Source organism: Stigmatopora nigra, chromosome 3 (assembly GCF_051989575.1).
Source record: "Stigmatopora nigra isolate UIUO_SnigA chromosome 3, RoL_Snig_1.1, whole genome shotgun sequence".
In the NCBI taxonomy this organism is placed as follows: domain Eukaryota; kingdom Metazoa; phylum Chordata; class Actinopteri; order Syngnathiformes; family Syngnathidae; genus Stigmatopora; species Stigmatopora nigra.
In genome coordinates, this window is record NC_135510.1 from 2,614,458 (window position 1) to 2,638,010 (window position 23,553).

The 23,553-nt window shown below is 39.9% G+C and overlaps 2 protein-coding genes across 7 annotated transcripts in view; both read left to right on the forward strand.

The window, feature by feature from the left end:
* Window positions 1-12,975, forward strand: part of LOC144194546 (para-nitrobenzyl esterase) — a 29,145-nt gene extending 16,170 nt beyond the window's left edge. For all 5 annotated transcript variants that reach the window (XM_077713680.1, XM_077713684.1, XM_077713681.1 and 2 more), the window contains 6 exons: window positions 2,462-2,658; window positions 4,441-4,640; window positions 4,717-4,775; window positions 6,546-6,713; window positions 9,836-10,063; window positions 10,499-12,975. In XM_077713680.1, coding sequence (XP_077569806.1) covers window positions 2,462-2,658; window positions 4,441-4,640; window positions 4,717-4,775; window positions 6,546-6,713; window positions 9,836-10,063; window positions 10,499-10,641 — 995 coding nt within the window. In that variant the 3' untranslated portion in view covers window positions 10,642-12,975. The remainder of the gene's footprint in view (window positions 1-2,461; window positions 2,659-4,440; window positions 4,641-4,716; window positions 4,776-6,545; window positions 6,714-9,835; window positions 10,064-10,498) is intronic.
* Window positions 12,976-17,975: 5,000 nt separating this feature from the next.
* Window positions 17,976-23,553, forward strand: part of LOC144194244 (EMILIN-1-A-like) — a 28,684-nt gene continuing 23,106 nt past the window's right edge. The window contains exons 1-2 of one of the 2 annotated variants that reach the window (XM_077713164.1): window positions 17,976-18,071; window positions 18,274-18,496. In XM_077713164.1, the coding sequence (XP_077569290.1) occupies window positions 18,363-18,496 (134 nt within the window). In that variant the 5' untranslated portion in view covers window positions 17,976-18,071; window positions 18,274-18,362. Of the gene's footprint in view, window positions 18,137-18,273; window positions 18,497-23,553 lie in introns of both variants that reach the window. The other variant, XM_077713163.1, reaches the window with a different exon arrangement.

Here is a 23,553-nt window from a genome sequence, read left to right on the forward strand (position 1 = left end):
CAATAAAAGCTTTAGATACTTGTGTAAACTTCCAATTTTATGTCATCATACCACAGAAACATCTGCCAAATACCAAAAAACCCTGAAGGAACAGACTTTGTGAAAATTTAATATCTATGTCATTGTCAAGGCTTTTGGACAGGACTGTAGAACAGTGTTCTCAAACTGGTCCTCAAAGGACTTGTTACGACTCCCCCTGGGGTAAGATATACCAGGGAGTGGCAACTACCACAGCAGACGGGTTCGGTCAAGGATGAGTCCAGACAAATAATGCAAGTAGCCTTCAGTTATATTTTATTTACAACAAAGTCCATAAAACTTAGACTACGGGATAACATAAGGGAAGCACGAGATATTAAAGTGGCACCCTTAAATAAACACGGTAAAAAAAAACCTCCCAGACAGGTGTCCAAATGAACACTCACAAAATACAGGATATAAGACTGAAGGGTTTCACTGTCAAACTGATGTACTAGTCTAGACAGGGCAATAACTACGTGCCTAAATGCACAAACGATATGTATACCCCGGGGTGTCTAAACTTATCTCAAGTCCCCCTATGCAACCCAAAATCATTAACTTCGCCAACACATATACAAAATATAACAAGGAGTAACGTACTCACAAGCCTGCAAGTCAGCAGTTCAGCAAAAAGGGGGGGAACTGACATTTGAAAAGGGTTTAAATAAGGGCAGGAAGTGAATCTCCATTGGAGGAGGGATGATGGGGAAGTAGTCACAGCTGTGTTGGCCTGGGCAGGGCTTTGTCACAGGGGTGGAGCCACAGCTCCAGGTACCTGTAGAGAAAAAAGAAACCACACACCTACATAGTGTGTGTTCAGGCTGCCAGCCGCAACAGGACTGTAGGGGGTGCAGGTTTTCATTCAAACCAAATAAGCAGACACCTTATGGAAGTGTAATCTGTTGATTGCAGCCAAATGCTAAACAAAGACTAGGACTCACTATGGCCTTTTGCAGAATTGGTTTGAGACCCCTGCTGTAGAAAAATTTGTAGGTAGAGGTACCACTGTACTTCAATTTTGTTGCCAATACCTATTTTTAAGCTTCTCTCTAAACCTCCCCCAGTATTCAGAGCCCAAGTTTTAATATATTTGATATTGTGCCTACTAAGCTTCATCGCCTCATCATTGCCTGCTATTGTTTATGTGCCATCTAACAAATTGAACCTGCAACAAAAATATGTCAACAAAGACCCTCCTCTTGAAATTGTACCTTTCCAGGTGTGGTGCTCTCACAAAAACAAAAATGAGAATTCTTTTTATATTAAATCAAGAATATTTTCGTTAATGAATAAAAATAACTAAGAATGACAATTCTTCAAGGGGACAATTTTGTGTCTCATTTTAGACATCCCCAAATTCATGCTCAAAAAAAGAGGAAAAGACCGTCTTCTGGAATTTTCACTTGTAAGAACGGCCGCTGAGCCAGCTTCCCATCTTCATTCTAACCGTCTTATCTGTGTTTTTTAGTAAATTCGGGGGCACTGATTACATGGATGTCTCAACTATAAAAGGGGGGGGGGGACAAGTCAGATGTCTGAGCATCCATGTGCGTTAAGCCTAATACACGTGTAACAAAACAAGTTCACAATAGTCAAAACAGATGACGACCAAAGGTCTTTCTGAAAAATACTGGCTGCAAGAATCTTTTATGCCTTCGAACTCTCTGTATGTTTTAAAATCCATAAATATAGCAATTGTCCGAATTTTTGCCAAAAAAGATATATACAGTGCCTTAATAAAGTATTTGGCCCTTCCTGACTTCTTTGTTTTTTGCATATTTATCACACACAAAGGTTTCAGCTCATCAAACGAATTTTACTATGACACAGAGACAACCCAGGTAAATAGAAAATGAAGTTCATAAATGATGATTTTTATTTACTAACGCAGAATAAATTACATGAATGTCTCAACTATAAAGGGAGGGGAGGAAACAGTCAGATGTCTAAAGTGGCAGGGCTAATACATGTGTAACAAAACAAGTTCACAACAGTCAAAACAGATGAGGGCCCAAGCATTAGGAAGCTCTGTAGAGCATCTGTTGTGAAGGCAGATGTCACAGGTGCAGTTCCCAGACCATATTCCTAGTACTCCAAGGTGTTGTGGCTCCTCTTTGTTTTATCTAAATTAAGGCTTCCAAGTTTGTATTTGTCTGCAAGTATGATAATAATAATCATGAACTTGGGGTGAGCAAAAAAATTCTTTCGTTGCAAGGCCAAGCATATTCTTCATCACAAGAAAATGTATAATATGCAATAAAAACCTGACAATAAGCCTTGGGGAGCTCAGCTCTTCCTCTTGTTAATTAATATGTCTTATTGATCGCTATGAGACAAAAAGACTCTTATAGCATAGATAGCACTCACATTTAATCTCTAGGAGCATGGTGTCTTGAAGCCCCCCTCAAAATGTAGATGACATGTTTTTCTGCTCTGTAAGGTGGGACCTCCGTATGGACCCTAATGATGTCACCTCTTGCAAAGGGTCTCTTCCATGCAGCAATAGATATGAGTGGATCATATGTATATAATGCAACACTGAAGCAGGCTGAGTCAGACAATCTGGTTTTTCTGAAAAAAACTGGCTGCAAGGATGTTGTATGCCTTCGAAGTCTCTCTGTTAAACAGATATTACAGGTACATGATTTAATTCCCATAAATATAGCAATTGTCAGAATTTTTGCCCAAAAAGATATATACAGTGCCTTAAAAAAGTATTTACCCCCTTCCTGATTTCTGTGTTTTTTGCATATTTATCACACACCAACATTTCAGATTAAACCAATTTTAGTATGACACAGACAACCCAGGTAGATAGAAAATGAAGTTTATACATCATGATTTTTATTTACCAACACATAAAAAATGACAAACTTGTCTGGCCCTCTGAAAAAGTAATTGTCCTCCTTTATTAAATTACAAAATAATTGACTAATCACAACTGGAGGTCAGCTGATTTACATTGCACAGGCCACACTCACACTTTATTACCACCACGTGTTAAATCAAGAAAAATATAATGTGTAAGACAACATAATGTGAATATAAATATAATATAAATATAATGTGTAAGACAACATGAAGTAGGTTACAAGATCAGAGCATTATGACACAATCCTAAGAAATTTAAAAAGAAATGCAAAAAAAAGGGATTGACATCTAACAGTCCGGAAAAGATTAAAAGAACTATTTCCAAGGCTTTGGCACTCCAGTCAGAGCCATTATCCACAAATGGAGAGAACTGGGAATAGTGGCAGAACTGTGGCAAACCTTCCCCGGTGGTCAGCCAGCTAAAGTTATTCAGAGCGAGACGACGACAGGAGGTCACAAAAGAAGCTATAAAAACTGGCAAAGCTGGCATCCACGGCAGAGTTCCAAGACAAAAACCTTTACTGTACAAAAACAATTTGAAGGGTCCTCTTAGGTTTGCCCAAAAACATCATGATGCTGCTTCACACGTTTAGAAGAATATTCTGTGGACTCATGAGTCAAAAGTTGAACTTATCTGAAAGTGTGTGTCCTGTTACATTTGTTGAAAAAATGGCACAGCTCCATTAAAATAACACTATACCAACAGTGATGCATGGTGGTGGAACTGTGATAGTCTGGGGCTGCTTAGCTACCTCAGGAACATGATGACTTCCTGTAATTGATGGAAGAATGAATTCTGCTGTCTACCAGCACATTTTGAAGGAGAACATACTATCCCCAATTCCTGCGCCAAACTCCAGCCCTCTTGGAGCATGCAGCTAGACAACAATCCAAATAAACCAGCAGGTCCACCTCTGAGTGGCTAAAAAAAAATCCAAAGTTAATGATTTGGAGTGGTCAAGTCAAAGTCCAGATTTAAATCCTATTGAAATGCTGTGGTCTGAAATGGGCTGTTCGTGCTAGAAAACTCTAGTATTGCAGAATTGAAACAATTCTGCACAGTTGGGACAAAATTGCAAAAGTGTTTTGAAACACTCATCACAAACTATTCTAACCGCTTCATTTCAGTTATTGCTGTCAAAGGTGGCACAGCCCGTTTTTCCTTTCAGGGGGCAATTACTTTTTCACAGGGCCAGACAAGTTCGTAATTTTTTCTGCCTTGGTGATTGAAATCATTATTTAGAAACTGTGATAATTATGCAAAAACACAGAAATCAAGAAGGGGGAAAATAGCTCTTCACAGCACTGTAATTGTGCATTCTTTTAAATATTTGAAAGTGTAAAAGTACATTATTTAATTATTTCATATATTAGTCATTGAGACTATTTTTTAGTCTTTCAATGATTGAACAAATGTTTTTCTTTGGTTAGTACATTTTGAATTGAAATTTGAAATGTGAAAAAAATTAGATCCAGTATTTGATTACCAGATACATTTATCGCTTTATATTTTGAAAAATATGTCACTTACTACTTACTGTTTGACAGGCTGTCCCATGGCAGGAATACCCCTCTTGGGCTGCAGATCAGTTGACTGACCTTCCAACCAATGGGCTGTTCAGTGCCCCAGTTGCAGTAGTGGATGGGTATGTCCTTGAAGCATCACCTTTTGAGATATGGGAAAAGAAAGGATCCTACAATGATGTCCCTTTTGTCATTGGGACAACAGAACAAGAAGTGGACTTCAGGTGATGCTTGACCTTATTAAGATTAAGCATTTACTACTGCATTGTAACTGGGATAAATGTTCTTCTCTTTCTGCAGTCCACCAGCTGAAAATATCTCTATGTGGACATGGGGGGACTACAGGTGGTTTGTGACAGGTGACTAAACCCAGAGAGCAAATGTTTTTCAGCATTTTTTTATTATATACAGTAATCACTCAAATATCCCGGTTAGACCAGACATGGCCGCGATAAACGAAAAACCACAAAGCAGGACCACCCCCGTTAAAACCCCCACAATACGTTTGTAACCCTAACCCATAAACATGTCAAAAGACTAATAATATTAAAATCTAAATATAATGAATTTCACGAATACGGGATGAATAAAGTTATCTAATCTAATATAATGTGTAAACTTAAACATGGCGGCCGACGGCTAAGCGTTGACACCAGCTTAGCATACTGTTCTAGGCTATATTGTTGATTATTCAATACGCACTAATTACAAAACTTTCAGGAGGTGGTTAAACATAACTTCGAAAGACACAGAAGATTAAACCAATTGAAAGAAAGTGACTGTTCAACATGATTGTGTGTGTTGTGGGACTGTGGGTGTGGTGGTATGAGCGAAAGTTGGGACCATGAAGTTGGAGCTGAAAGGTGAGTCTTTGTGACGTAGAAAGTTGCAGAAGTACAAAACTGCTTGTTTTAACCTCTGTTTTTGCAAAATGGCCCAGAAATTCTTCTCTCACTACCTGCCCACAATCCTAAACTGCTACTACTATTGTTTACTCATTGTCTGTCAGTCGTTAAAATAACATCTAAGAGGAAGTAAAGTTTTATATTTTAATATTATATGACCCACAACTGAGTCTAAATTGCAAGCCAGTTAAAGAATGAAAACAAAGTGAAGAATCATTTGCGAGAAATTTGGAGAAATGTTTTTGAAATATACCCTATTCACTCGCATTAACCCGCTTTTGACGGACAAAAAATTATGATTGAATCTTTAGTACAGCTAATATGCGCATAAAACATGACGTGCACGAAACTGCAGGTTGACAATGCCAAGGCACGATGACGCCACGACGCAATGGTGCAGTGACATCATGACACAAGACAATGCGGCCGACACGGTCATTTATTTCAAAATAGAGAAAAAATAAACCGATAAAATGCTAAACAAAATTGCGTTTGACGTCTATGAATGAAATCCAAGAAAAAACTTGCGCATCTTGCATAAAATGTGAAAAACTGACACTGCTGGCTCAGGGCACGGCCATTTTACTAAGGTTGGAGCGTGGCCATCTTAGCCCTAGGTCTAAACCTAGTTAAACGTGGTCTGACTGGCCTGGCGTGAGTAGCCTTGATTTGGAAATACAGTGGTACTTCGACATATGAGTGGCGCGACATACGAGCAATTTGAGATATGAGTAAATTTTTGGGCAAATATTTCTAAGACATTGATGTATGACAGATTTTATGTAAACCAAACTTTCGGCTAATATGGTTAGACATTTGCAGGTTTAAGTTGTATGAAAACACGGAATGTTTATAGCTCACACAAACTGCCGCAGCCTATCTTATATTGCGCGATTCAAACAAACAGCTCCAAAGCGAGTTGGCCACATTGCAAAATACAAATGAAACAATTGCAAACCCTGTTAGCCAGCCAAAGTTACATTTCGCGAGGCGAACAAACAATTGCAAGGTCATTTAGTTAGCTATCTTACAATTCGTGGTGCGAACAAACAATTGCAAGGCCAGCTAGTTTGCCTATCCTACATTCCACTGTCTTAACAAACAATTATAAAACCTGTTTGGCCCCAATGGTTCGATATGAACAAACAATTATTAAGCCAGTTGGCAGGTATATTCCACAGTAGTATGGCAGTTTATTGCATGTTGATGTCTGTTTCATTTCAGAGAAACTCAAGACTTTTAATGAAAAGCTTCCCAAAGCAGCACTGGAGCTTTATCCCTCTTCTGACCCCTGCCCAACCAAAGACCGCTGTCCGGAGAGAGCATACACAACCATGATCTCAGACATCAGAGTAACATGTCCCAACAATGATCTAGCCGAGAGGGCTGCTGGTAAATACCCCTCTTAATGAAGTTAAACAAAAATAATGTGTTCAACAATATATGCACGGTGATTGAAAAGTACCTCCCAGTTTTAAAGTAACTAATTCATTCATTCATTTTCTGAACCGCTTATCCTCATAAGTGTCGCGGTGAGTGTTGAAGCCTATTCCAGCTAACTATGGGCACCAGTCAGGGGATACCCTAAAAGAATGGCCGGGCAAATGTAGTACCTGGAGAAAACCCACGCAAGCCCGGGGAGGCTATTCAAATTTCACACAATGAGGATAGAACCCTCGACCCCAGAACTTTGAGGCCAATGCACTAACCACTTGGCCCCCCCTCGGAATTCATTTTTGAAATGTAATTTCTACAATTCAAGAATGAAATGATGAACAATAATGTATGAGCTTTTATTTAAAAACTCAATGGAGGCACTATCATTCGCCACTTACTTCTCAAGTTAACTAGTAATCGCGTCAACTGATTTCACAATAAACTAGAATTGCAGGATGAAAGTCATTAGTTAATGTATTGTAAATGGAGTATTGTGGAACCCTTTAGTCTAGATTACAGTTATTGTGGAATTAGCAGGCGGCCGTGAGTTGCCGATAGCATCATGTTTTTATGAGCTTGCTGACGGTCCAAGGAGGATATCGGAGATTTGCCAAAACGATGACAGAGGGCAGAGTGGAGGAGACTTTTTGCACCGGTGTATCGTAATATAACAAACAAATTTAAATGAACTTGGAATACAATGCAGACATACTCAAAAGTAAATTTTATTTAATCTTACACTAAACCTAATTCTAATTTTGTTTTACATTTTTATACCTTTCTTCTCCCGGCCGGGTTGGCTGTTTGCCCCAGCCTCTACCCCAGGGGTCTCAAACTCAATTTACCTGAGGGCCGCAAGAGGCAGAGTCTGGGTGAGACTGGGCCGCATCAGGATTTCCACAAGAAAAGCGCTGATAAAACATTCCAACGTTATCAAATATCTTTATTTTTTAACAAAAAATAATGGATTAAATAAATTAACTTAAATATTAATAAAAAATAAATCAATACGTAATAAAAAAAATAAAAAATAATGAGAATACAGTAGATATACAGTGGCTGGCTAAGTAGAGAAAACTAATTATTTTTATTCCTTTTCAAATGTCTGTATTAACAGCTCTTTAAATTTTAACTTTCTGAACTTGAATGGAACATTGAACATGAAATATTCTGGACACAGCTTCTCTTATCTACTTCTTGCTGCTAGAGACCTGGCAGCGCTTCTTCTCACATAGCTGAGTCACATTTGGTTTGAGGGAGGAAGCAGTGGAGACCCCCAATAGAGCTTGAAGATGCTCATCAGTAAGTCTTGGACTTATTGAAGTTCAAGGTGGAGAAGAGTTTCTCACACAAGTATGTGCTCCCAAAAAGGCACATGGTCCGCTTGAACATTTGTGAAAGTTCAGGGAAACTGGGGGTCAACTCTCTCAAAAATTGCCCAAGCTTGTCTGCTTCTCCACTCACCTCCCTGAACTTGGCTTTGAGTGCAGAGTTGCACTGCAGGTCAATGAGCTCCATTTGAAGCTCAGGAGGGGCATCTTGCACATCAAAGGAGAAGGGGTACGCAAAAATTTGAAATGTGGCTTTGTGTGTCTTGAAGTCTGCAAATCTGTGATGAAATTCCTCCTGCAGCTTCGAAACACATATTTCTCACCACTGAATGGTGTGCCTGCATCCACAAGCGCCTTGCTTGCTGGGAAATGGAAAAGGTTTGTCTGAGAGAGCTGGGCTTTCCATAACAAAAGTTTATTGCAGAATGCTTTCACGTTGTCATAGGCAGCACTGACAAGTTGCCACTTGTAGCCTTGTAGCTTCTTGTTCAGTACATTAAGCTCATATGTGATATCAACAAGAAAAGCTAAGTCCATGAGCCATTTGGGATCACTTAGCACAGGAACAGCAACCCCGTCTATCTCCATGAAGTCTTTTACTTCTGCTCTCAACTCAAAAAATCTCTTCAATACATTTCCCCTCCTGAGCCAACGTACCTCAGTGAAGTAGAGCACATCCCCATATTCAACAAAGAAATATTGCACTCCCCACTTTTCTTGAAACTGTGCTCATCAGTGACCTTTCTCTTCGCGGCAGGCTTTGAAACAGACATCTCTGGGGCTGTAATATGTGTTTACACCAGGAATGAGTCTCGGATTGAATTTTTAACTTTCAGTTGCGCGGTTCTGTGGCGCATGCGCTCTTTCGATTTGACCGTTTAACTTTCAGTCGCGCGGGTCAGTGGCGCATGCGCACTTTCGCTCTCCGATCGTATTGGATTACGGCAGCTCTCCGATCGTATTGGATTACGGCAGCTCTCCGAGCCGAGCGGAGTGAGCGAGGCACTGGACAGCCCGGCCAATGTCCCACCCTCCAGAGCCGTATACTTCACCGTGATTGGTTCATCCAGCTCTGAACAGTGTCATTCATATCAATCTTGCGGGCCGCACGGACATTAATCTTGCATATTAAGACGCGGGCCGCAAATGATCACCCCGTGGGCCGCATTTGGTCGGGGGCGCGGGTTTGAGACCCCTGCTCTACCCTGAATTTTACTATCGATGGGCTGTTTGCTTTTGTATTCCTTTCAAAATATTCCGAAAACGATACACACACTTGTCCTCACAATGGGATAATGCGCGACCACTTGCCAACAAAAAGTAATATATATTCCACATACTAGTGATCGCTATGCCATTCGCGCTGTGTGACGGAATAAAACACTGAAAAAAACGCAACGCTAGATATCTGTTATACACGAAAGAGATGCGGTAAAAAAGTGCGCTAAAATCATAAACAGCCCCTCATGTTTTGGCCACCTGGCTTTTTCGTATCTCGAAATTTGTCTCGTATCTAGAGATAATTATTTGCTCAAAATTGTACTCATATGTCAAAATGCTCATATGTCGGGGTGCTCTTATGTCGAGGTACCACTGTAATCATAATTCTCGGCTTTTCGAATATCGCGGCTATGTCTGGTGTACATTTTCTGTGATATTCGAGGGATTATTCTATTTTATAATTACTTTTCAATCATCCTGTAGATGTATTCCATACTTTTCTTAATTTAAAAAAATGCTTTGCAGCCGCCCTTCATAGTCCTGTGTATCGCTATGTCATAACGCACACACCCTTTGGAGCGGTCAACACGACAAGTTCTGTGGTGCCATTTCATAGCCGCTTCGCTTTCCACTGCTTGGATATCATGGCTTTCTTCGGGGGACTGGAGTCACTCTTCGGGAGACCACTGTCTGATCAGGAAAATAGTTTCCAGGAGCTCCTAAAACAACATTTTCTACATTTTGCCAAAACAGGTAACAATATTAATTTGTGTCAATGTGAGTAAAGTTTTATGAAATGGTGTCAAAAATGAAAATGACTCATCTAATGTAGTAAATGTATAGGTATCAAAAAAAATTAGAACTTATATTTAGCTTTTTGACCATTTTAGTTATAGTACCCCAAAGAATACTAATTTGTGTATATTAACTTTACTCTTTGGATGAACTTGTCTCCCGTACGGTCTGCTATGATTTTAAAGTCACTTGGTGTAGTATTTCACTTTTAACCCTTAAACACAGTAGATGTATAGTCAACTACCAATATTGTGATATGAATTACTAAGAAAGCCCGAGTGAACATTTTACAGGAATCCATGAAAAAGGAATTTGGATATTGACTGCATTATACATTATATTGTTCTTTCATGCATAATAAGCAAAGAAAGTTTAAATGACTGTGTTTTACAGGTAAGATGGTCGATGAGTGGTTAACTTACCCAGCAGCCACTGCTCTCCTGTCCAGCAAAATTGTGGTTACCCACAATTACTCATCTACCCGCTGTTATTTCTGGAAGGAGAATGGCTTGTATGCGTATGCATGGATGAACTGATTATATGTTGGGGTTCATATGAAATATATTGTATATTATATTATATTAAAGACTTGTAAAGTTATTCAGCTATCATTTGGTTAGCCATGGATTTAATACCTTCGTGTGAAGAAAATATGTTTTCTCCTAAAAAAATCCCACAAAAATATTACATTTAAAATAGCTCTCATTTACCCAAAGGTTTTCAGTCAAAATTCCAAAATGTCAATGTAATTTCCTTATCTGGCTGGAAGTTCGATCTTATTATTATAATATAGTCGGGATTATTGTTGTGAAGTCTCGTTGGTGAAACTGAGCTACTGTGGGCATCTCTGGCAAAACAAAAAAATTAACAAATTGTATTTGTCTTAATTTTTCATAGCTGCATTTATGATTTACACTACATTGTTTCAGTGATCATGGTCCTCAACCTTAGGCCTATACTGTTGGTCCAAGAGACTTTTCTCCTCAGTTTTCACAGAAATAATTAATAATTCATGTAAAATAATTTGTCTAAAAATCTATTAAAATTATCTATATATCGGATAATGTTCAGATTTGCAGTGATGCATGACCGGACGTTTGGTCGACGGTCTTTTGGTCGACGGTCTTTTAGTCCCTTTTGGTTTCCGGTCAAATGTACTCTCTTAGATATTAAACTTTCTCTCATGAATATAATTTTGAGAGCTGGTTTCAACAGTAAACTCTCTGTCACCATTTGACCGACGACCAAAAGGGACCAAAAGACCGGCGACCAAACGTCCGAGCACCGCAGTGATGTGGTACCTATCCTTTTTGACTGGGCAAAATGAAGATTACTCTCCCACTTTTTGCCAGTCATTGCCAGGGCACACCAGGAGATGGTCATCAATTCACTCTATAATTCCTTGGGGACAAAACCACGCTGTCTGTAGTGAATTGAAATCAGTCAAGAGGAACATTTAGTAGTTCTATGTTGTCTTTTTTCTTCACTCAACGTTATTTTTTTGATACATTATGTTTAGGGAAGATACTCTTAATTGTTTAATAAAACACTGAAGATCTGGTTTAAAATAATGGATTCTAAATAATTTTTATCATAACTATTACTTTTTTACTAAGCACAGAATGTTGCCTTAATATCTCCATGCAATTTTCTTTGTTCGTGATGCTGTGTATTCTATGATATTGTTGGGTTTATTCTGTATTATTATTATATATATATATATATATATGTGTAGTAAATCATTTTTTTTTGGTAAATCATTCTTCCAATTGTTCGAAGAGTGCTCGGGGTCGTAACCAGTCATCTAGTTCTTATCTAAGGATTGTTTATGACATCTCACCCAGTATCGGGCTCCAAGGACTGTTGTCCTGGGTTTGCAGCAAGTAGACGCCAGGGTCTCCGACCAACAACAGATACGGATATCTGCCACTTCCAGCAACACTTGCATAGTGTGCATACCTCGCGACGCACTTCAGGCTTCTTTATGTAATTGTTATATAATTGTTATGTCAAATGAAGGCGTTTTTAATCCAAATGAAGTTTGTTTTTAGTTTCCTGTTTTGTTATTGGTAAAATACCTTGTTTGCTATTATAGTTACAGATATTGTTTTTGCTTACGCATGTTGAATTAATCAATAACCTTGTAATTGTTTTGATATACGGCTTTAAAGTCGTACGGGAATTACTGTTCGAGGAGATACTTTGGGGATCAAGATGAAGGCTTGACGCTCTGACCTATATCCCCTCATGAGGTCAATCCTTACCAGTGATGCAATCTATTTAATTAAATGTCAATAATTGAATAAGATGTTTGCCTGCAGTGATTGATAATTACATCGGAAGGGTAATTATTTATGAACCTATCAGATATATAACATGATGCCTCCAACTCCAGGCTTCATAGTTGGTATATTGTTCATCAAGCATCTCCTCTTTTTCCCTCTAGATTAGGGGTGGACAAACTATTCCAGAAAGGGCCTGTAAGATAAGACAAAGTCTCTTTGCAATTGCTTGTTCATATTGTATCAGTTTTTGTAAGTATAACAGCATCGTAGTCATCCTTATGGCTGACATGTCAGCATAAACACCCAAGTGTCTGACTGAATAATCAATCTTAGTCTTGTGATTGCGTTGACATGTCAGCACAAATACTCAACTGTCCGACACTGATCAATTACTTTTTGCCCGGAAAATGACTGAAACGTATCTGTCCAAAGTCCTAGTGACAACTGTCTGTTTTGCCTGTATTTAAGACACACTCACTGGTCATTCGACAAGAGTTGCAAGAACATCGCGCTGAACAGGACTCCATTGTTAGAGCTCTCACTCTCCACTTTGCAGTTTGGTAATAAACCTTTTTTCCTATTAAATTGGTCTCAATCTTTCTTAACCTGCTCTTAAAGTTGTATTTCAGATCTATAAGGCCGCAATGGGTGTGGGTTTTCTTCCAACCTATAAGAGGAAACCATTCCACCAATCTGGTATCTTAGAAGTTTAATGAGTGGATTGCGGTCAGGTGCTTCTTGCTTCAGCAGAAATCTCATTGGTTAAACTGTTTGTGTTGGATCGGTGGGAACAAAAACCTGGATCCAATGGGGGCCCTTGAAGATCGGTTTGCCCATCTCGGCTCTAGATCATTATTGTCAAATAGCGCCACTTTAGTTACATCAAAGCATAGGACAGAAGTTACTATCGTTCATCATTAGTCAAAGCCAAAGTGAGCCAGCCAAAGATCGCAAAATCCACCCACAATGGCTAATGGAGGAAAACAAAGTGTTGCAGATTTGCGCACAAAGCTACGGACTTATCCAGAAAAAAATATGGACATCATTAAGAAAAGGTCAACTCCGAAGCTAGCAAGCCTGTTACAGCCGGGAAAAGGGTGTGTCCGCCACTTTCAGTTCACTAACTACGAGAGACCTACCAAACTGTATTTGGAGTGAGCTGCACAAGCAAATATATTGTGTTGATTTAAAGGCATTTTCAAGACTATGCCAGAAATATTACAGGACAGCCTCGACTTTCATCATGAGCTTCGATAGTGATAGAAAAGAAGGAAGAAAGAAAGAAGGATGGATATTGTGTACAGTTAAAAAAGATTTTTGGTGAGTAAAATATGGCTATATTCCTAAAAAATATTTCCATTGTGGGCCCGGTTCTGATATCTGAAAAGCTCCAATACTTGTATTTAAGCTCCAGTGTTTTTATTTAATCACTAAATGCTGCTAGGAAGTGGATTTTACCCCATTTCGGTGCAATTTTTGCCGTTTCGACATTGACGTCCATTGCTGTCTTTTCACAGAGAAATCACCCCCTGGCCTGGTAGTAATATCTCAGAAGGTCCAGTATTTGTACTCAATCAATACATGCCAGGAAGTGGATTTTACCCCATTTTAGTGCATTTTTTGCATATCGAGGTTCATCGCTGTCTTTTTCCCGGGGAAAAAATAATCCGGGCCCAGTTCTGATGTCTAAAAAGCTCCGAAATTCGGAAGCAACCGGGAAATTGCCTTTTTGGGGGGGCCGCAGCAGCAAAATTCTTACTGTATCTCGGAGGAGGGCGACAGTCGTGCTACGCTAGCCTCCTCAAGGCGGCGGCGAGCACCGCGGTGAGGGCCGCGGCGAGTAAGGGGGATTTTTTTTCTGAGGTTGGGTCTGGTTTTGGGACGTCTTGCATTCATCCCTGAAGTGGGAGGTATTGTCATGTCTTCTTAAGGTTTTGGGTGGAAGTGGGTATTGTGTCTCTCCAAGCTTCGCTTCCTCTTGTGACCAGCTGCTCGTTACTGATAATCAGCCTTTCCCTTTTGGGTACGACCGCCATGTTCCAGATCAGCCGAATCGTGACATAATATCACTAAAAGTGGAGGTCTGCAGACCCCAAACAACTACCGGTTCGATTGAAGTAAAAATAAGTAATGTGACCGTTTTAATCTTACTAATTTTATGTCGTCTACGCTCAAGACTACTCAATACAACTACTCCAATCTCCTAATACTAAATGAAAAGCAATGTTTTGGTCACACCAACGTTAGGTTGCCAAAACTTAATGCCCTACCTTCCTACTTAACCAAAAATTAACCATTTCATGTAGTAACGTAAAAACAAGAAAACGACTTAAATCTTTTAATATTACAACTTTTTATTCCCAAATTAACTTCAATCTCCAAACATTAATCGAACAGTAGTTTTGTACTTACACAGACTTACGTAACTTCTACAAAAGTTGAAGCTGTGAAGCCAAACAACTTCTGGTTCATGTTACAGAACAATAAGCAACAAAACTACTTTAATCTTATAGTATTACGATTTGAATCCTGTAAAAGTACAATCTATAATTTAATGTCAATTTCAATCTCTGAATTGAGAGAAAAGGTATTTCTCTCAGGATTTTACAATGTATGGCTTCTTGTAATTTCCTGCAGCACACCTCACCATCGCTCACGGTGTGCTGCGGAACAATTGGTTGGATAATACTGGCCTGGGGCACAGGAGGAGCCAACATTCAACCGTTCAACTAAAAGTCATGAGGACTGTTATCCACTTAAAATATATACTCTCTGTATATACTCTTTAACCTGGCACTCAAAATATATACTCACCAGCATATAACCCTTTTGACATTACTAACACTAATCATGTATTCTGTTTGTATTATCACATAGATCAGTGGTTCTTAAACTTGAGCTCCCAAACCCCACAAGTTTCATATGCGCATTCACCGAACTCTACTTTAATGTTAAACAAAATCAGATTTTTTTTCCCAAATTCAAGATATATAAATTCCCCGCAGCACTGATTGTCACGTGATAATCTGGAGCCAATGATGGTTATCGTGTATAGACATGATGAGTCGATGTGCCTTGACCTCCGCGGCAAAGGCTCCACCCAACCCCTGAGACCGACTCACCAAAGCTCTAGGGTTCGATCGAAACCAGGTTAAGAACCACTGACATAAATTTTTATTTCTCCTACACTTTCCACACTTATCTTTAGACTCAGTTCTTTTCCTGTTAAGACCGGGGTGTGCAAGGAGATGTGATATATTTTTCATTTCTGGCACAAAAGATCCTGTCAGTATTCTCAATGCCTAAGCACTAAATCAAGTTAATTATCAGACTAGCTGGCCTTAGAAATATTCTTATGTGAAAATTCCTTTTTTAACTGAAACCCACCCACAGGGCCTAACAGGAAGGACCACATGATGTCGATGATGGCAATAGAAATATACGACTATACCAGAACTCCAGTTAATGAGGAGAAGATCCTCCGAAAGTGTGCTTGCGGATGGGATAAGGCGACCATGGCAGCGGGTGAGACGAGAGACCAGGAGCTCTTTGGAAACAGACCTGATCAACAACCTGGAGGAAAGGGTGCTGTTAAATGTCGAAGCCAAGCTTAACCTGTTTGGGGATGACATAAACCAGACCTGCAGAGACAGGTTTGAAGAAATTACATTCAAGCAGAAGACCACCCCAAGACAAAGGGGGAGTAGAAAAAAGGAGATGGCCCAGATTGTGCAGATGCCAACAACTCCACAAGAACTGGAGGAAGCCAACCCAGCGAGAAAGAGAGGGCCTGAATATCCTGTGAATTTTGTGAATTTACCGTCGCACACATCACCTGTGAAGAAAGACTACAGGAGCCCAGGAAAAAACAAGACATGAGACATTGATTTAAATCGAAAAAGAAACAGATTAAGAGGAGCTAGCTTTTGCTAGAGATTTTTGGCGCACAAGGAAGATGTTGATGGAGATTTGTGACCGTTGTTTTTTTTTGGGTTGAAAAATTCTCTTGTGCGGCCTGGTGGAGTGAGTGGTTTGCGCATCAGCCTCACACTGGGAGACCTGGGTTCAAATCCAGGTTAGAAGTACTAAGACCCCTTTCATCGATATTGCCGTCATTGTCCGGGGGGAAATTAAACTTCCACCGTGCTCCAGAAAGCTCTATGTTCAGATAAGAGCAAAGGCGTCATCCCACTGTCCGGACTTGAAATAGAAACTCAACTTCCACTTCTTAACCACCCAAATTTTCGGACAAGGGCGAAGGCGTCTGCCGTAACGTCGCCCGGAGCTTGCACCATCAGTGACCACGAGGCTCCTGGAGTCCGCTGAGTAAGCTATATTTTTGGTTTAGGAAGACGGCTTCCGACGTTAGGTTGCCCGGGGCTCGCATTTCTGAAAAAAAATCCATGTGCACTGAGGGTCTCTGTCGTCCAGTTCGCCAAGCAGCATGAATTTTGACATTTTTTCGGAACCCTATTTTTATATGTGCTGAAGCTGACAGTTTTGAAGCCGCAACATGGTGAAGGATCACAATGTATCATCATTTTCTGACTTTCAAGTGCACCTGAAAGAGAGCCATTCAGAAAAATAATGAGTGGTTCAAAGATAGCGGACGCGGCGTCGAGCGGACGTCCATGCAACTTCGAAAATGGGACAAGGGCACTCCTGAAATGCGGTCAACGGAGGTTGGCAGCTCTCCCATTGTCTCAGAAAAATTCCCATCTGGGAAACCTGGTCCCCCACAGCCCATGGACGGCGGACACAAGATGATGGACAGCTGACAAGACGGAGGAGGATGGGTCTTCCTTTCCTCAACTTGTATAATGGTGCTAGGAGGACCGAGAGACTTGAGCATTCTATTGCATCTCTGCTGAAACTAGGATCGAATCGATTGTTCCAGCGCGATGTATTTTACTCCACTGTATTGGACAATAAATCGTTTAGATTTGAAAGTGTGGTTATTGAAGTCTTTTTTTTTTTAAAGCAAACATGCATGGAACTTTAAGGATTGCAGAGTCAACTGTGGAATTAAACACAGAGTTCCTTTATTGGCGGCCCGGCAGCTTGAGTGGTTAGCATGTCGGCATCACAGCTCTGGAGTCCTGGGTGGGTTTTGGAGCCTATCCCAGCTGACTCCGGGCCAGAGGCGGGGAACACCCGATAATTGGTGCCCAGCCGATCGTAGGGAGATGAACAAGCAAGCACACTCACATCTTGGGGAAATTTTGAGTGTCCAATCAGCCTACCATGCAAACATGTTTTGGGATGTGGGAGGAAACTCACACAGGCCCGGGGAGAACATGCAAACTCCACACAGGTGGGCGTGACTTGGATTTGAACCGGGAGAAACCAGAGCTGTGAGGCCGACGTGCTAACCACACGCCCCCACAAGGCCGTCCATATACATAGACAGTTGTTGAAAAAAAAGTACAGTATTGTCACAATCTCGACGAAATTCGGACGCGTTTATGAATGAATAAAATGAATTTTCGAAAAGGTTTGTGTGAATGTGACAAGTTGTAGTGTGCATACTTTCGTGCTGCTCCATGGATGTGTCTGCTTTCTCCTCCGGGCGGGGTGGGGGAAGTTTTCAGGGCGGTGATGTAGAGGAGGAGCAGCTGGACTTGCTTTAGTCTGCAGCAACTGTGTCGCAACTTTTTCTTCTTTTCTTTGTTTCATATGAGGTAAGAGAAGTTCTGATGGAGAACATCAATCGGTTTGCGTCGGAGTAAATAAACCTGGACGAAAGGTGTGACTTAGAACAGATCACATGAATTGAAACTGTGTATCAAGTGTTCATTTTGGATCTGGATTATGGATCAGGATCGATAGAACATTACTTTTTGTCCTCATAATAACAATGGCCATCCCCTTTTTGTCACTCAGCGGAGCTCGGATGTTCATCGCCCGTTGAGGTAGCGATCTCGCTCTGATTTGTCTTGAAAACCTGTATTGGTTGCGAATCGATCAACGGAATGGCACTTTTACTCCTACTGGTTCTCGTGACCTCCGTGGACGCCAAAGGCGCGTTCCCGCTTAGAACCTCCTATAACCTATACGCCGGCAGGAATGCGCTACGGCAAGGTCCTCGAGTCGCCAGCACAAACAGGTAAGAAAGACCACATACGCACGCTCTTTAGGTTGGAAACCCCTATCTGCTCTCCTTTGTCGTCATTGCAGCTGTTTCTCTTTTTCGAGGATCCCCCCCAAATATTGTAAAGCGTTCGAAATGAATCCAAAAAAATAAACACACGGGCGGTATGAGACCACCAGTTGGTCACCTTGGCTCTGACGTTTGACCGGCGCTTTTTAGCAGTTTGTCACCTCCGCGTTGCTCACTGCTGTTTGTTAAATGGTCTCAAACCGCAAATCTATGCACTAACATGGATGCTCGTAAACGTTCAAAACCTTGCACTTTGATGTCACAGCATTAGTCTGTCTACAAATACTCTACAATGTCAACACAAGACATGTCAGGGATTACATTTTTCCTGTCATCCATGGTGAATTCATTGTAAATGTGCTACTTAGTGGAAACTCGCCTAATTGCAGCAGTATGACCCATAAAGCAACGGTGTTTTCTCAAACTCTTAAAGTAAGATAGGTGAAAAGGAAGTCTTTTGATTTGAGGCTTATGGTGGCTCAGTGAGTGGTTTTCCAATTTTATTCTCATAGCTTGGTGGTCAGACAGACTAAATTGCTTAAAAATGTACAGACCAAAGTCATATTCAAACTTTAAAAATGACTTAAACACAAGCTGTGAGTTAACAAACAGAGTAGTGTTTTTTTTTAATGGAATGTTTGGGATGTTGAATGCTGGATTCTTAAAGATGCTTGTACAGAGTAGACCCCAGTGGCGGGCCGTCGGGGCCTTCAAGGCCTTCTCTGCTAGCCTAAGAAATACCTGAATCTTAAATTATATTTTATCCATCAATACATATTAAATAATTCCAAATTGTCTGTTAGCTTATTGATTATTTTTTACGTGTCGCAGCTGAAGCTGTAGTCGAGGTTTTATAGCCATAAAATAGTTTTTGAGGGTTGGATTGATTCGGTGAAGGCGCTACGAGAAAATGCACGGAGCGCCACTAGTAGACCCTCATATTGCAGCTTCAACCTTCATGGATTCACTACTTTGCAGATTTTTTTCTGGAAAAAAATAGTTCAGAAAAATATGAAAATCCACGCTGAAACTCACAAGCGGAAGCCACTCCCCTAGGAAAATGGCGGAAGACAGAAGAAGGTCACAGTCACTCAACTCACAAATAAAATGGCAGGCAGCGACATCAATTTCATCCCAAAATAGAGCTTTCTGAGTGGCCGGGAACCCGTGTGAGGGTGGATTTCTGTCAGAAATGCGAGCCCCATGCGACCTTAGGCCGTGGTGCTTATTTGAAAATAAAAGTTGCTTGGCGAATTGAATGGCAGAGAGCATCAGCGAATGGGATTTATTTATTTATTTTTTTAGAAATGAGAGCCCCAGGCGAGATTACAGCGAATGGAATCGGCCTTGTCCAAAAACAGAGCAATTTGGCGGGCGAGCATGGCGGGAAGTCAACGCGGAGCAACGTGGAATTTGAGATTCCATTTAAGTCCGGACAGTGGGCTGACGTCGTTGCACTCCAAAAACAGAGCTTTTTATTTCACGGCCGGCGATCCTGCAGTGCATGCCGGTGGCAAGCAAGGTCTGCCCTGCGACCCGGCCCCAGCCGGAACGGGCAGCAAGACGTTTTTTTTGCAGGCGGATGTCTTCCCAGTCATTTTTATTCAACGATGAACTGAATATGTGGATCATCATCATCATGTGTGGAAATGCTGCTTGCTGCCTGGCTTCATGGTAAAGCCAGCTTTAATCCACAAATTCGAGCATCCTCATGGTTTAAAAAACAAGAACATAGCTTCTGTTTTGACAGATTCGTCATAAGTCATTTTGTTATCTTACATCAAGGGTGTCAGACGCGGGTTGGTTCGCGGGCCGCGTTAACGTCAACTCGATTTTATATGGGCCGGACCTTCTTAGATATAATATTTAGATTTTTTTTTAAAGCCCTGAATATTCAGTTTTTTATAAATCTAAAACAATGTTTATGTTAGCTTTTTAAAAAATATATTTTTAGATTTTACAAAAGGATTTCTTTACTAAAAACACAGATTTTTTTCTCCCAAAAATGGCAATTATTGATTTAAAAGGGGCAAAATCAGGAAATTTAATATACATCTATACTCTACATTTTAATTTGATCCTAAAACAGAAAGTCAACCCGATTTAGCATTTTATTTGTTTATCTTTTCTCTATTTTGATATAAATGAGTATCGTCATTCACTTGCGTCTTGACATCACGGCGTACGCATGGCCGCCATTTTTGTCGTGATATCGTGTCACGGCGCCATAAGATTGCTTTTTTTGGCAAGTTGTGTTTTCTATGCGTGTAGCCGTCGTATCTTCGATTCATGCGCTTACATACGGTATCTCTCAGTTTCTTTACAAATAATTCAATTATTTATTATAAACGTATTGTTAACAGCATGTGAAACTTGTACTAAATATGCTTATGAAGACTCTATAAAGATAGCACTATCATTTTAACAAACAAATGAAAGGTTCAGAGTTTTTTTCTTGTTCTTTGAAACTTTTTTCTTCTTTAGCTCACTTAAAAACAAATAGAAGTTTGGTGTCGAATAACAAGGCTGTTCCATTCAAAAATCTGCAGCATTTGTGTCTTACTGTGAGCGAAAACAAAGCAAATCTATTTACATTGCTATAACAATGTCAACAATTGGTAGCTGTTGGTCTTTTGGAGATTTGACATTTTATGTTCCAGAAAGGTAAAATAGAGCTGAAATGTATGACACAAAGATTCAAATCATACACTAGAAAAAGGGAGAAATGCCAGTGTGATGGTAAAGTCCGATTATTGGTATGCAGTTATAACGTTTGGTGCCTTTCTCAAGGAAACCCGGACAGTGCTCTGAAGGACACAATCATAATGAAAGTCTTTTCTCTTTCATATAACTCTAAAAGCCTTTTTTTGTTTGCCTATTATTCTGTATTTTCTAATAATCATGTGCAGCATTTCCATACACCACATGACTATCATGTAAGACTGAGTATATATATGAACAGACAGTGGCATATGTATTGTAATTGTTTATGGCAAGAATGAAAGTAATTTTGGCTTGGACATCAACTCACTAATTTTACACTTGTGCTAGTTTGATTAGATTATGGGGTCTTTACCGCCCAGCAGTAGCATTGTCCGAATAATCAACCCTGCCATGTAACACCTTAACCTTTCCTGTTCTCCTTCTTCCTGTCATATCATTTTGTAGGTGTACTCTTACCATCCGATAAAAAAACTCGGAGGGTCATGCTCATACTCCTTTTATAACCAATGGGAGAGAAACTATCACGGCAATTTCAAAATAAAACACAGGATGCTCCAAGTAGATTGTTTAAATTTTTATTTTGAGGTTCGTAATTTGGAATTTTGTTCATATTTAAAGACAATATTAATTAAAGGTATGCTTCAACATTCTTACGCACTACTTTGTGTTCGGGAAAATACAGTTTGTTGTTGTGTCTTAAGGGAGGCTTGAGAACCTGATAATTAGTGGAAGCTGTCTCTCCAATCTTGTGACCACTGTTTGAATGTCGGAAGACCACAGCATACTAATCACATTAAGTCCTTCTTCTTGCCATTGAGTGTCGAAAGATATAGATAAAATTTGATGTCATGCTGCTGTGCCTTACGCTTAAATGCTCACAATATTGCTCTTTATGACGGGACAGCAAACTTTCAGTGTACCATACAGAACTTTCCTGTGAAAGGTTTTATCTCCTCTAAGGTTTTGCACTGCAACTATTGAAATTAATAATAATAAAGACGTGATCGATTGTAATTCAGAAAAGCCTCATGTTTTCACAGTCGTAGACATCTTATATTTTATGGTACATGTCATAGCTATAAGGCAGCAGTGAATCATTTTCCAATTACAGGAATACCTTGACATGCAAGTGTCCCACCATATGAGAAATTTGAGAAACGAGGAAAATTCTGAGCAAATTTTGCTCTGAGATATAAGACAAATTTGACATATGCATAGCAGGCGGCCGCTAGGTACTGTAATCTCTCAAATATCGCGGTTAATGTAGACCAGACATGGTCGCAATAATCAAAATATCGCGTAGTGGGGTCACCCCTATTGTAACTAACTCTTCTTTCTCTTCATTGCTGAGTCCTAGTAGCAAGAGTGGCTTCCGCTTACAAATTTCAGCATGGACTTTCACATTTTTATGAACTTTAAAACAAAACAAAAATTTCTCTTCAGTGCTGAGTCCTCTAGTAGTGCTAAGTGTTTACCGCGTACGAGTTTCTGCGTACATTTTCATTTTTTATGAACTGTATAAAATAAAAATTAAATAATTACTCGCATAAAAGCCACTCTTTGTCGTACAAAAAAACATTCATTTGCATTGTTATAGCAATGTAAATACATTTACTTTGTTTTCTCTCCCAGTAGGAGACAAAAATGTCCGAAAAATAAATTAATTAATTAATTAAGTCGCAGGCTGCTTACCGTAGTTGCGAGACCTGTAGAGCTGTCGTATTTTGTTGGGATTTGGTGGTTGGATGTGTTTCCTTATGTGTTCTATCCATGTGGATGTATGTATATGAATGAATTGAATTGAATGCTTTCTATTGTCATTATACAATTATAATGAGATTTAAAGCTTTCACCATATAGTGCACAAATAACAACAGGCAGACAAATAAATAATCAATACATAAGAAATAATTCTCTAAGTAGTCTAAATTAGGTCAGCAGAGTGTTGTTCTGTATGAAGTCCGGGATGAGTTACACAGTTCTGGAGACATTCATCCCCTAGTTACACCACTCGCTGAGTCTATGAATGTAACAAGAAGCAAGCAGACACATAGAACATCATTTTATAGTAATGATAAATAAATAATCACTAAAGAGTAATTATCAATAATAATCATGAAATAGCAATGGATAAATAAATTGTCAACATTATAAATAAGTAGTATAAGTAGTAGTCATAAGTCTTGATTAGGTCCCAGATGGCTATGGTGACAGCTTTTGGGAAGAAACTGTCCTTGAGTCTGTTTGTCATGACAGTTATAGCTCTGCAGTGGGGAGCA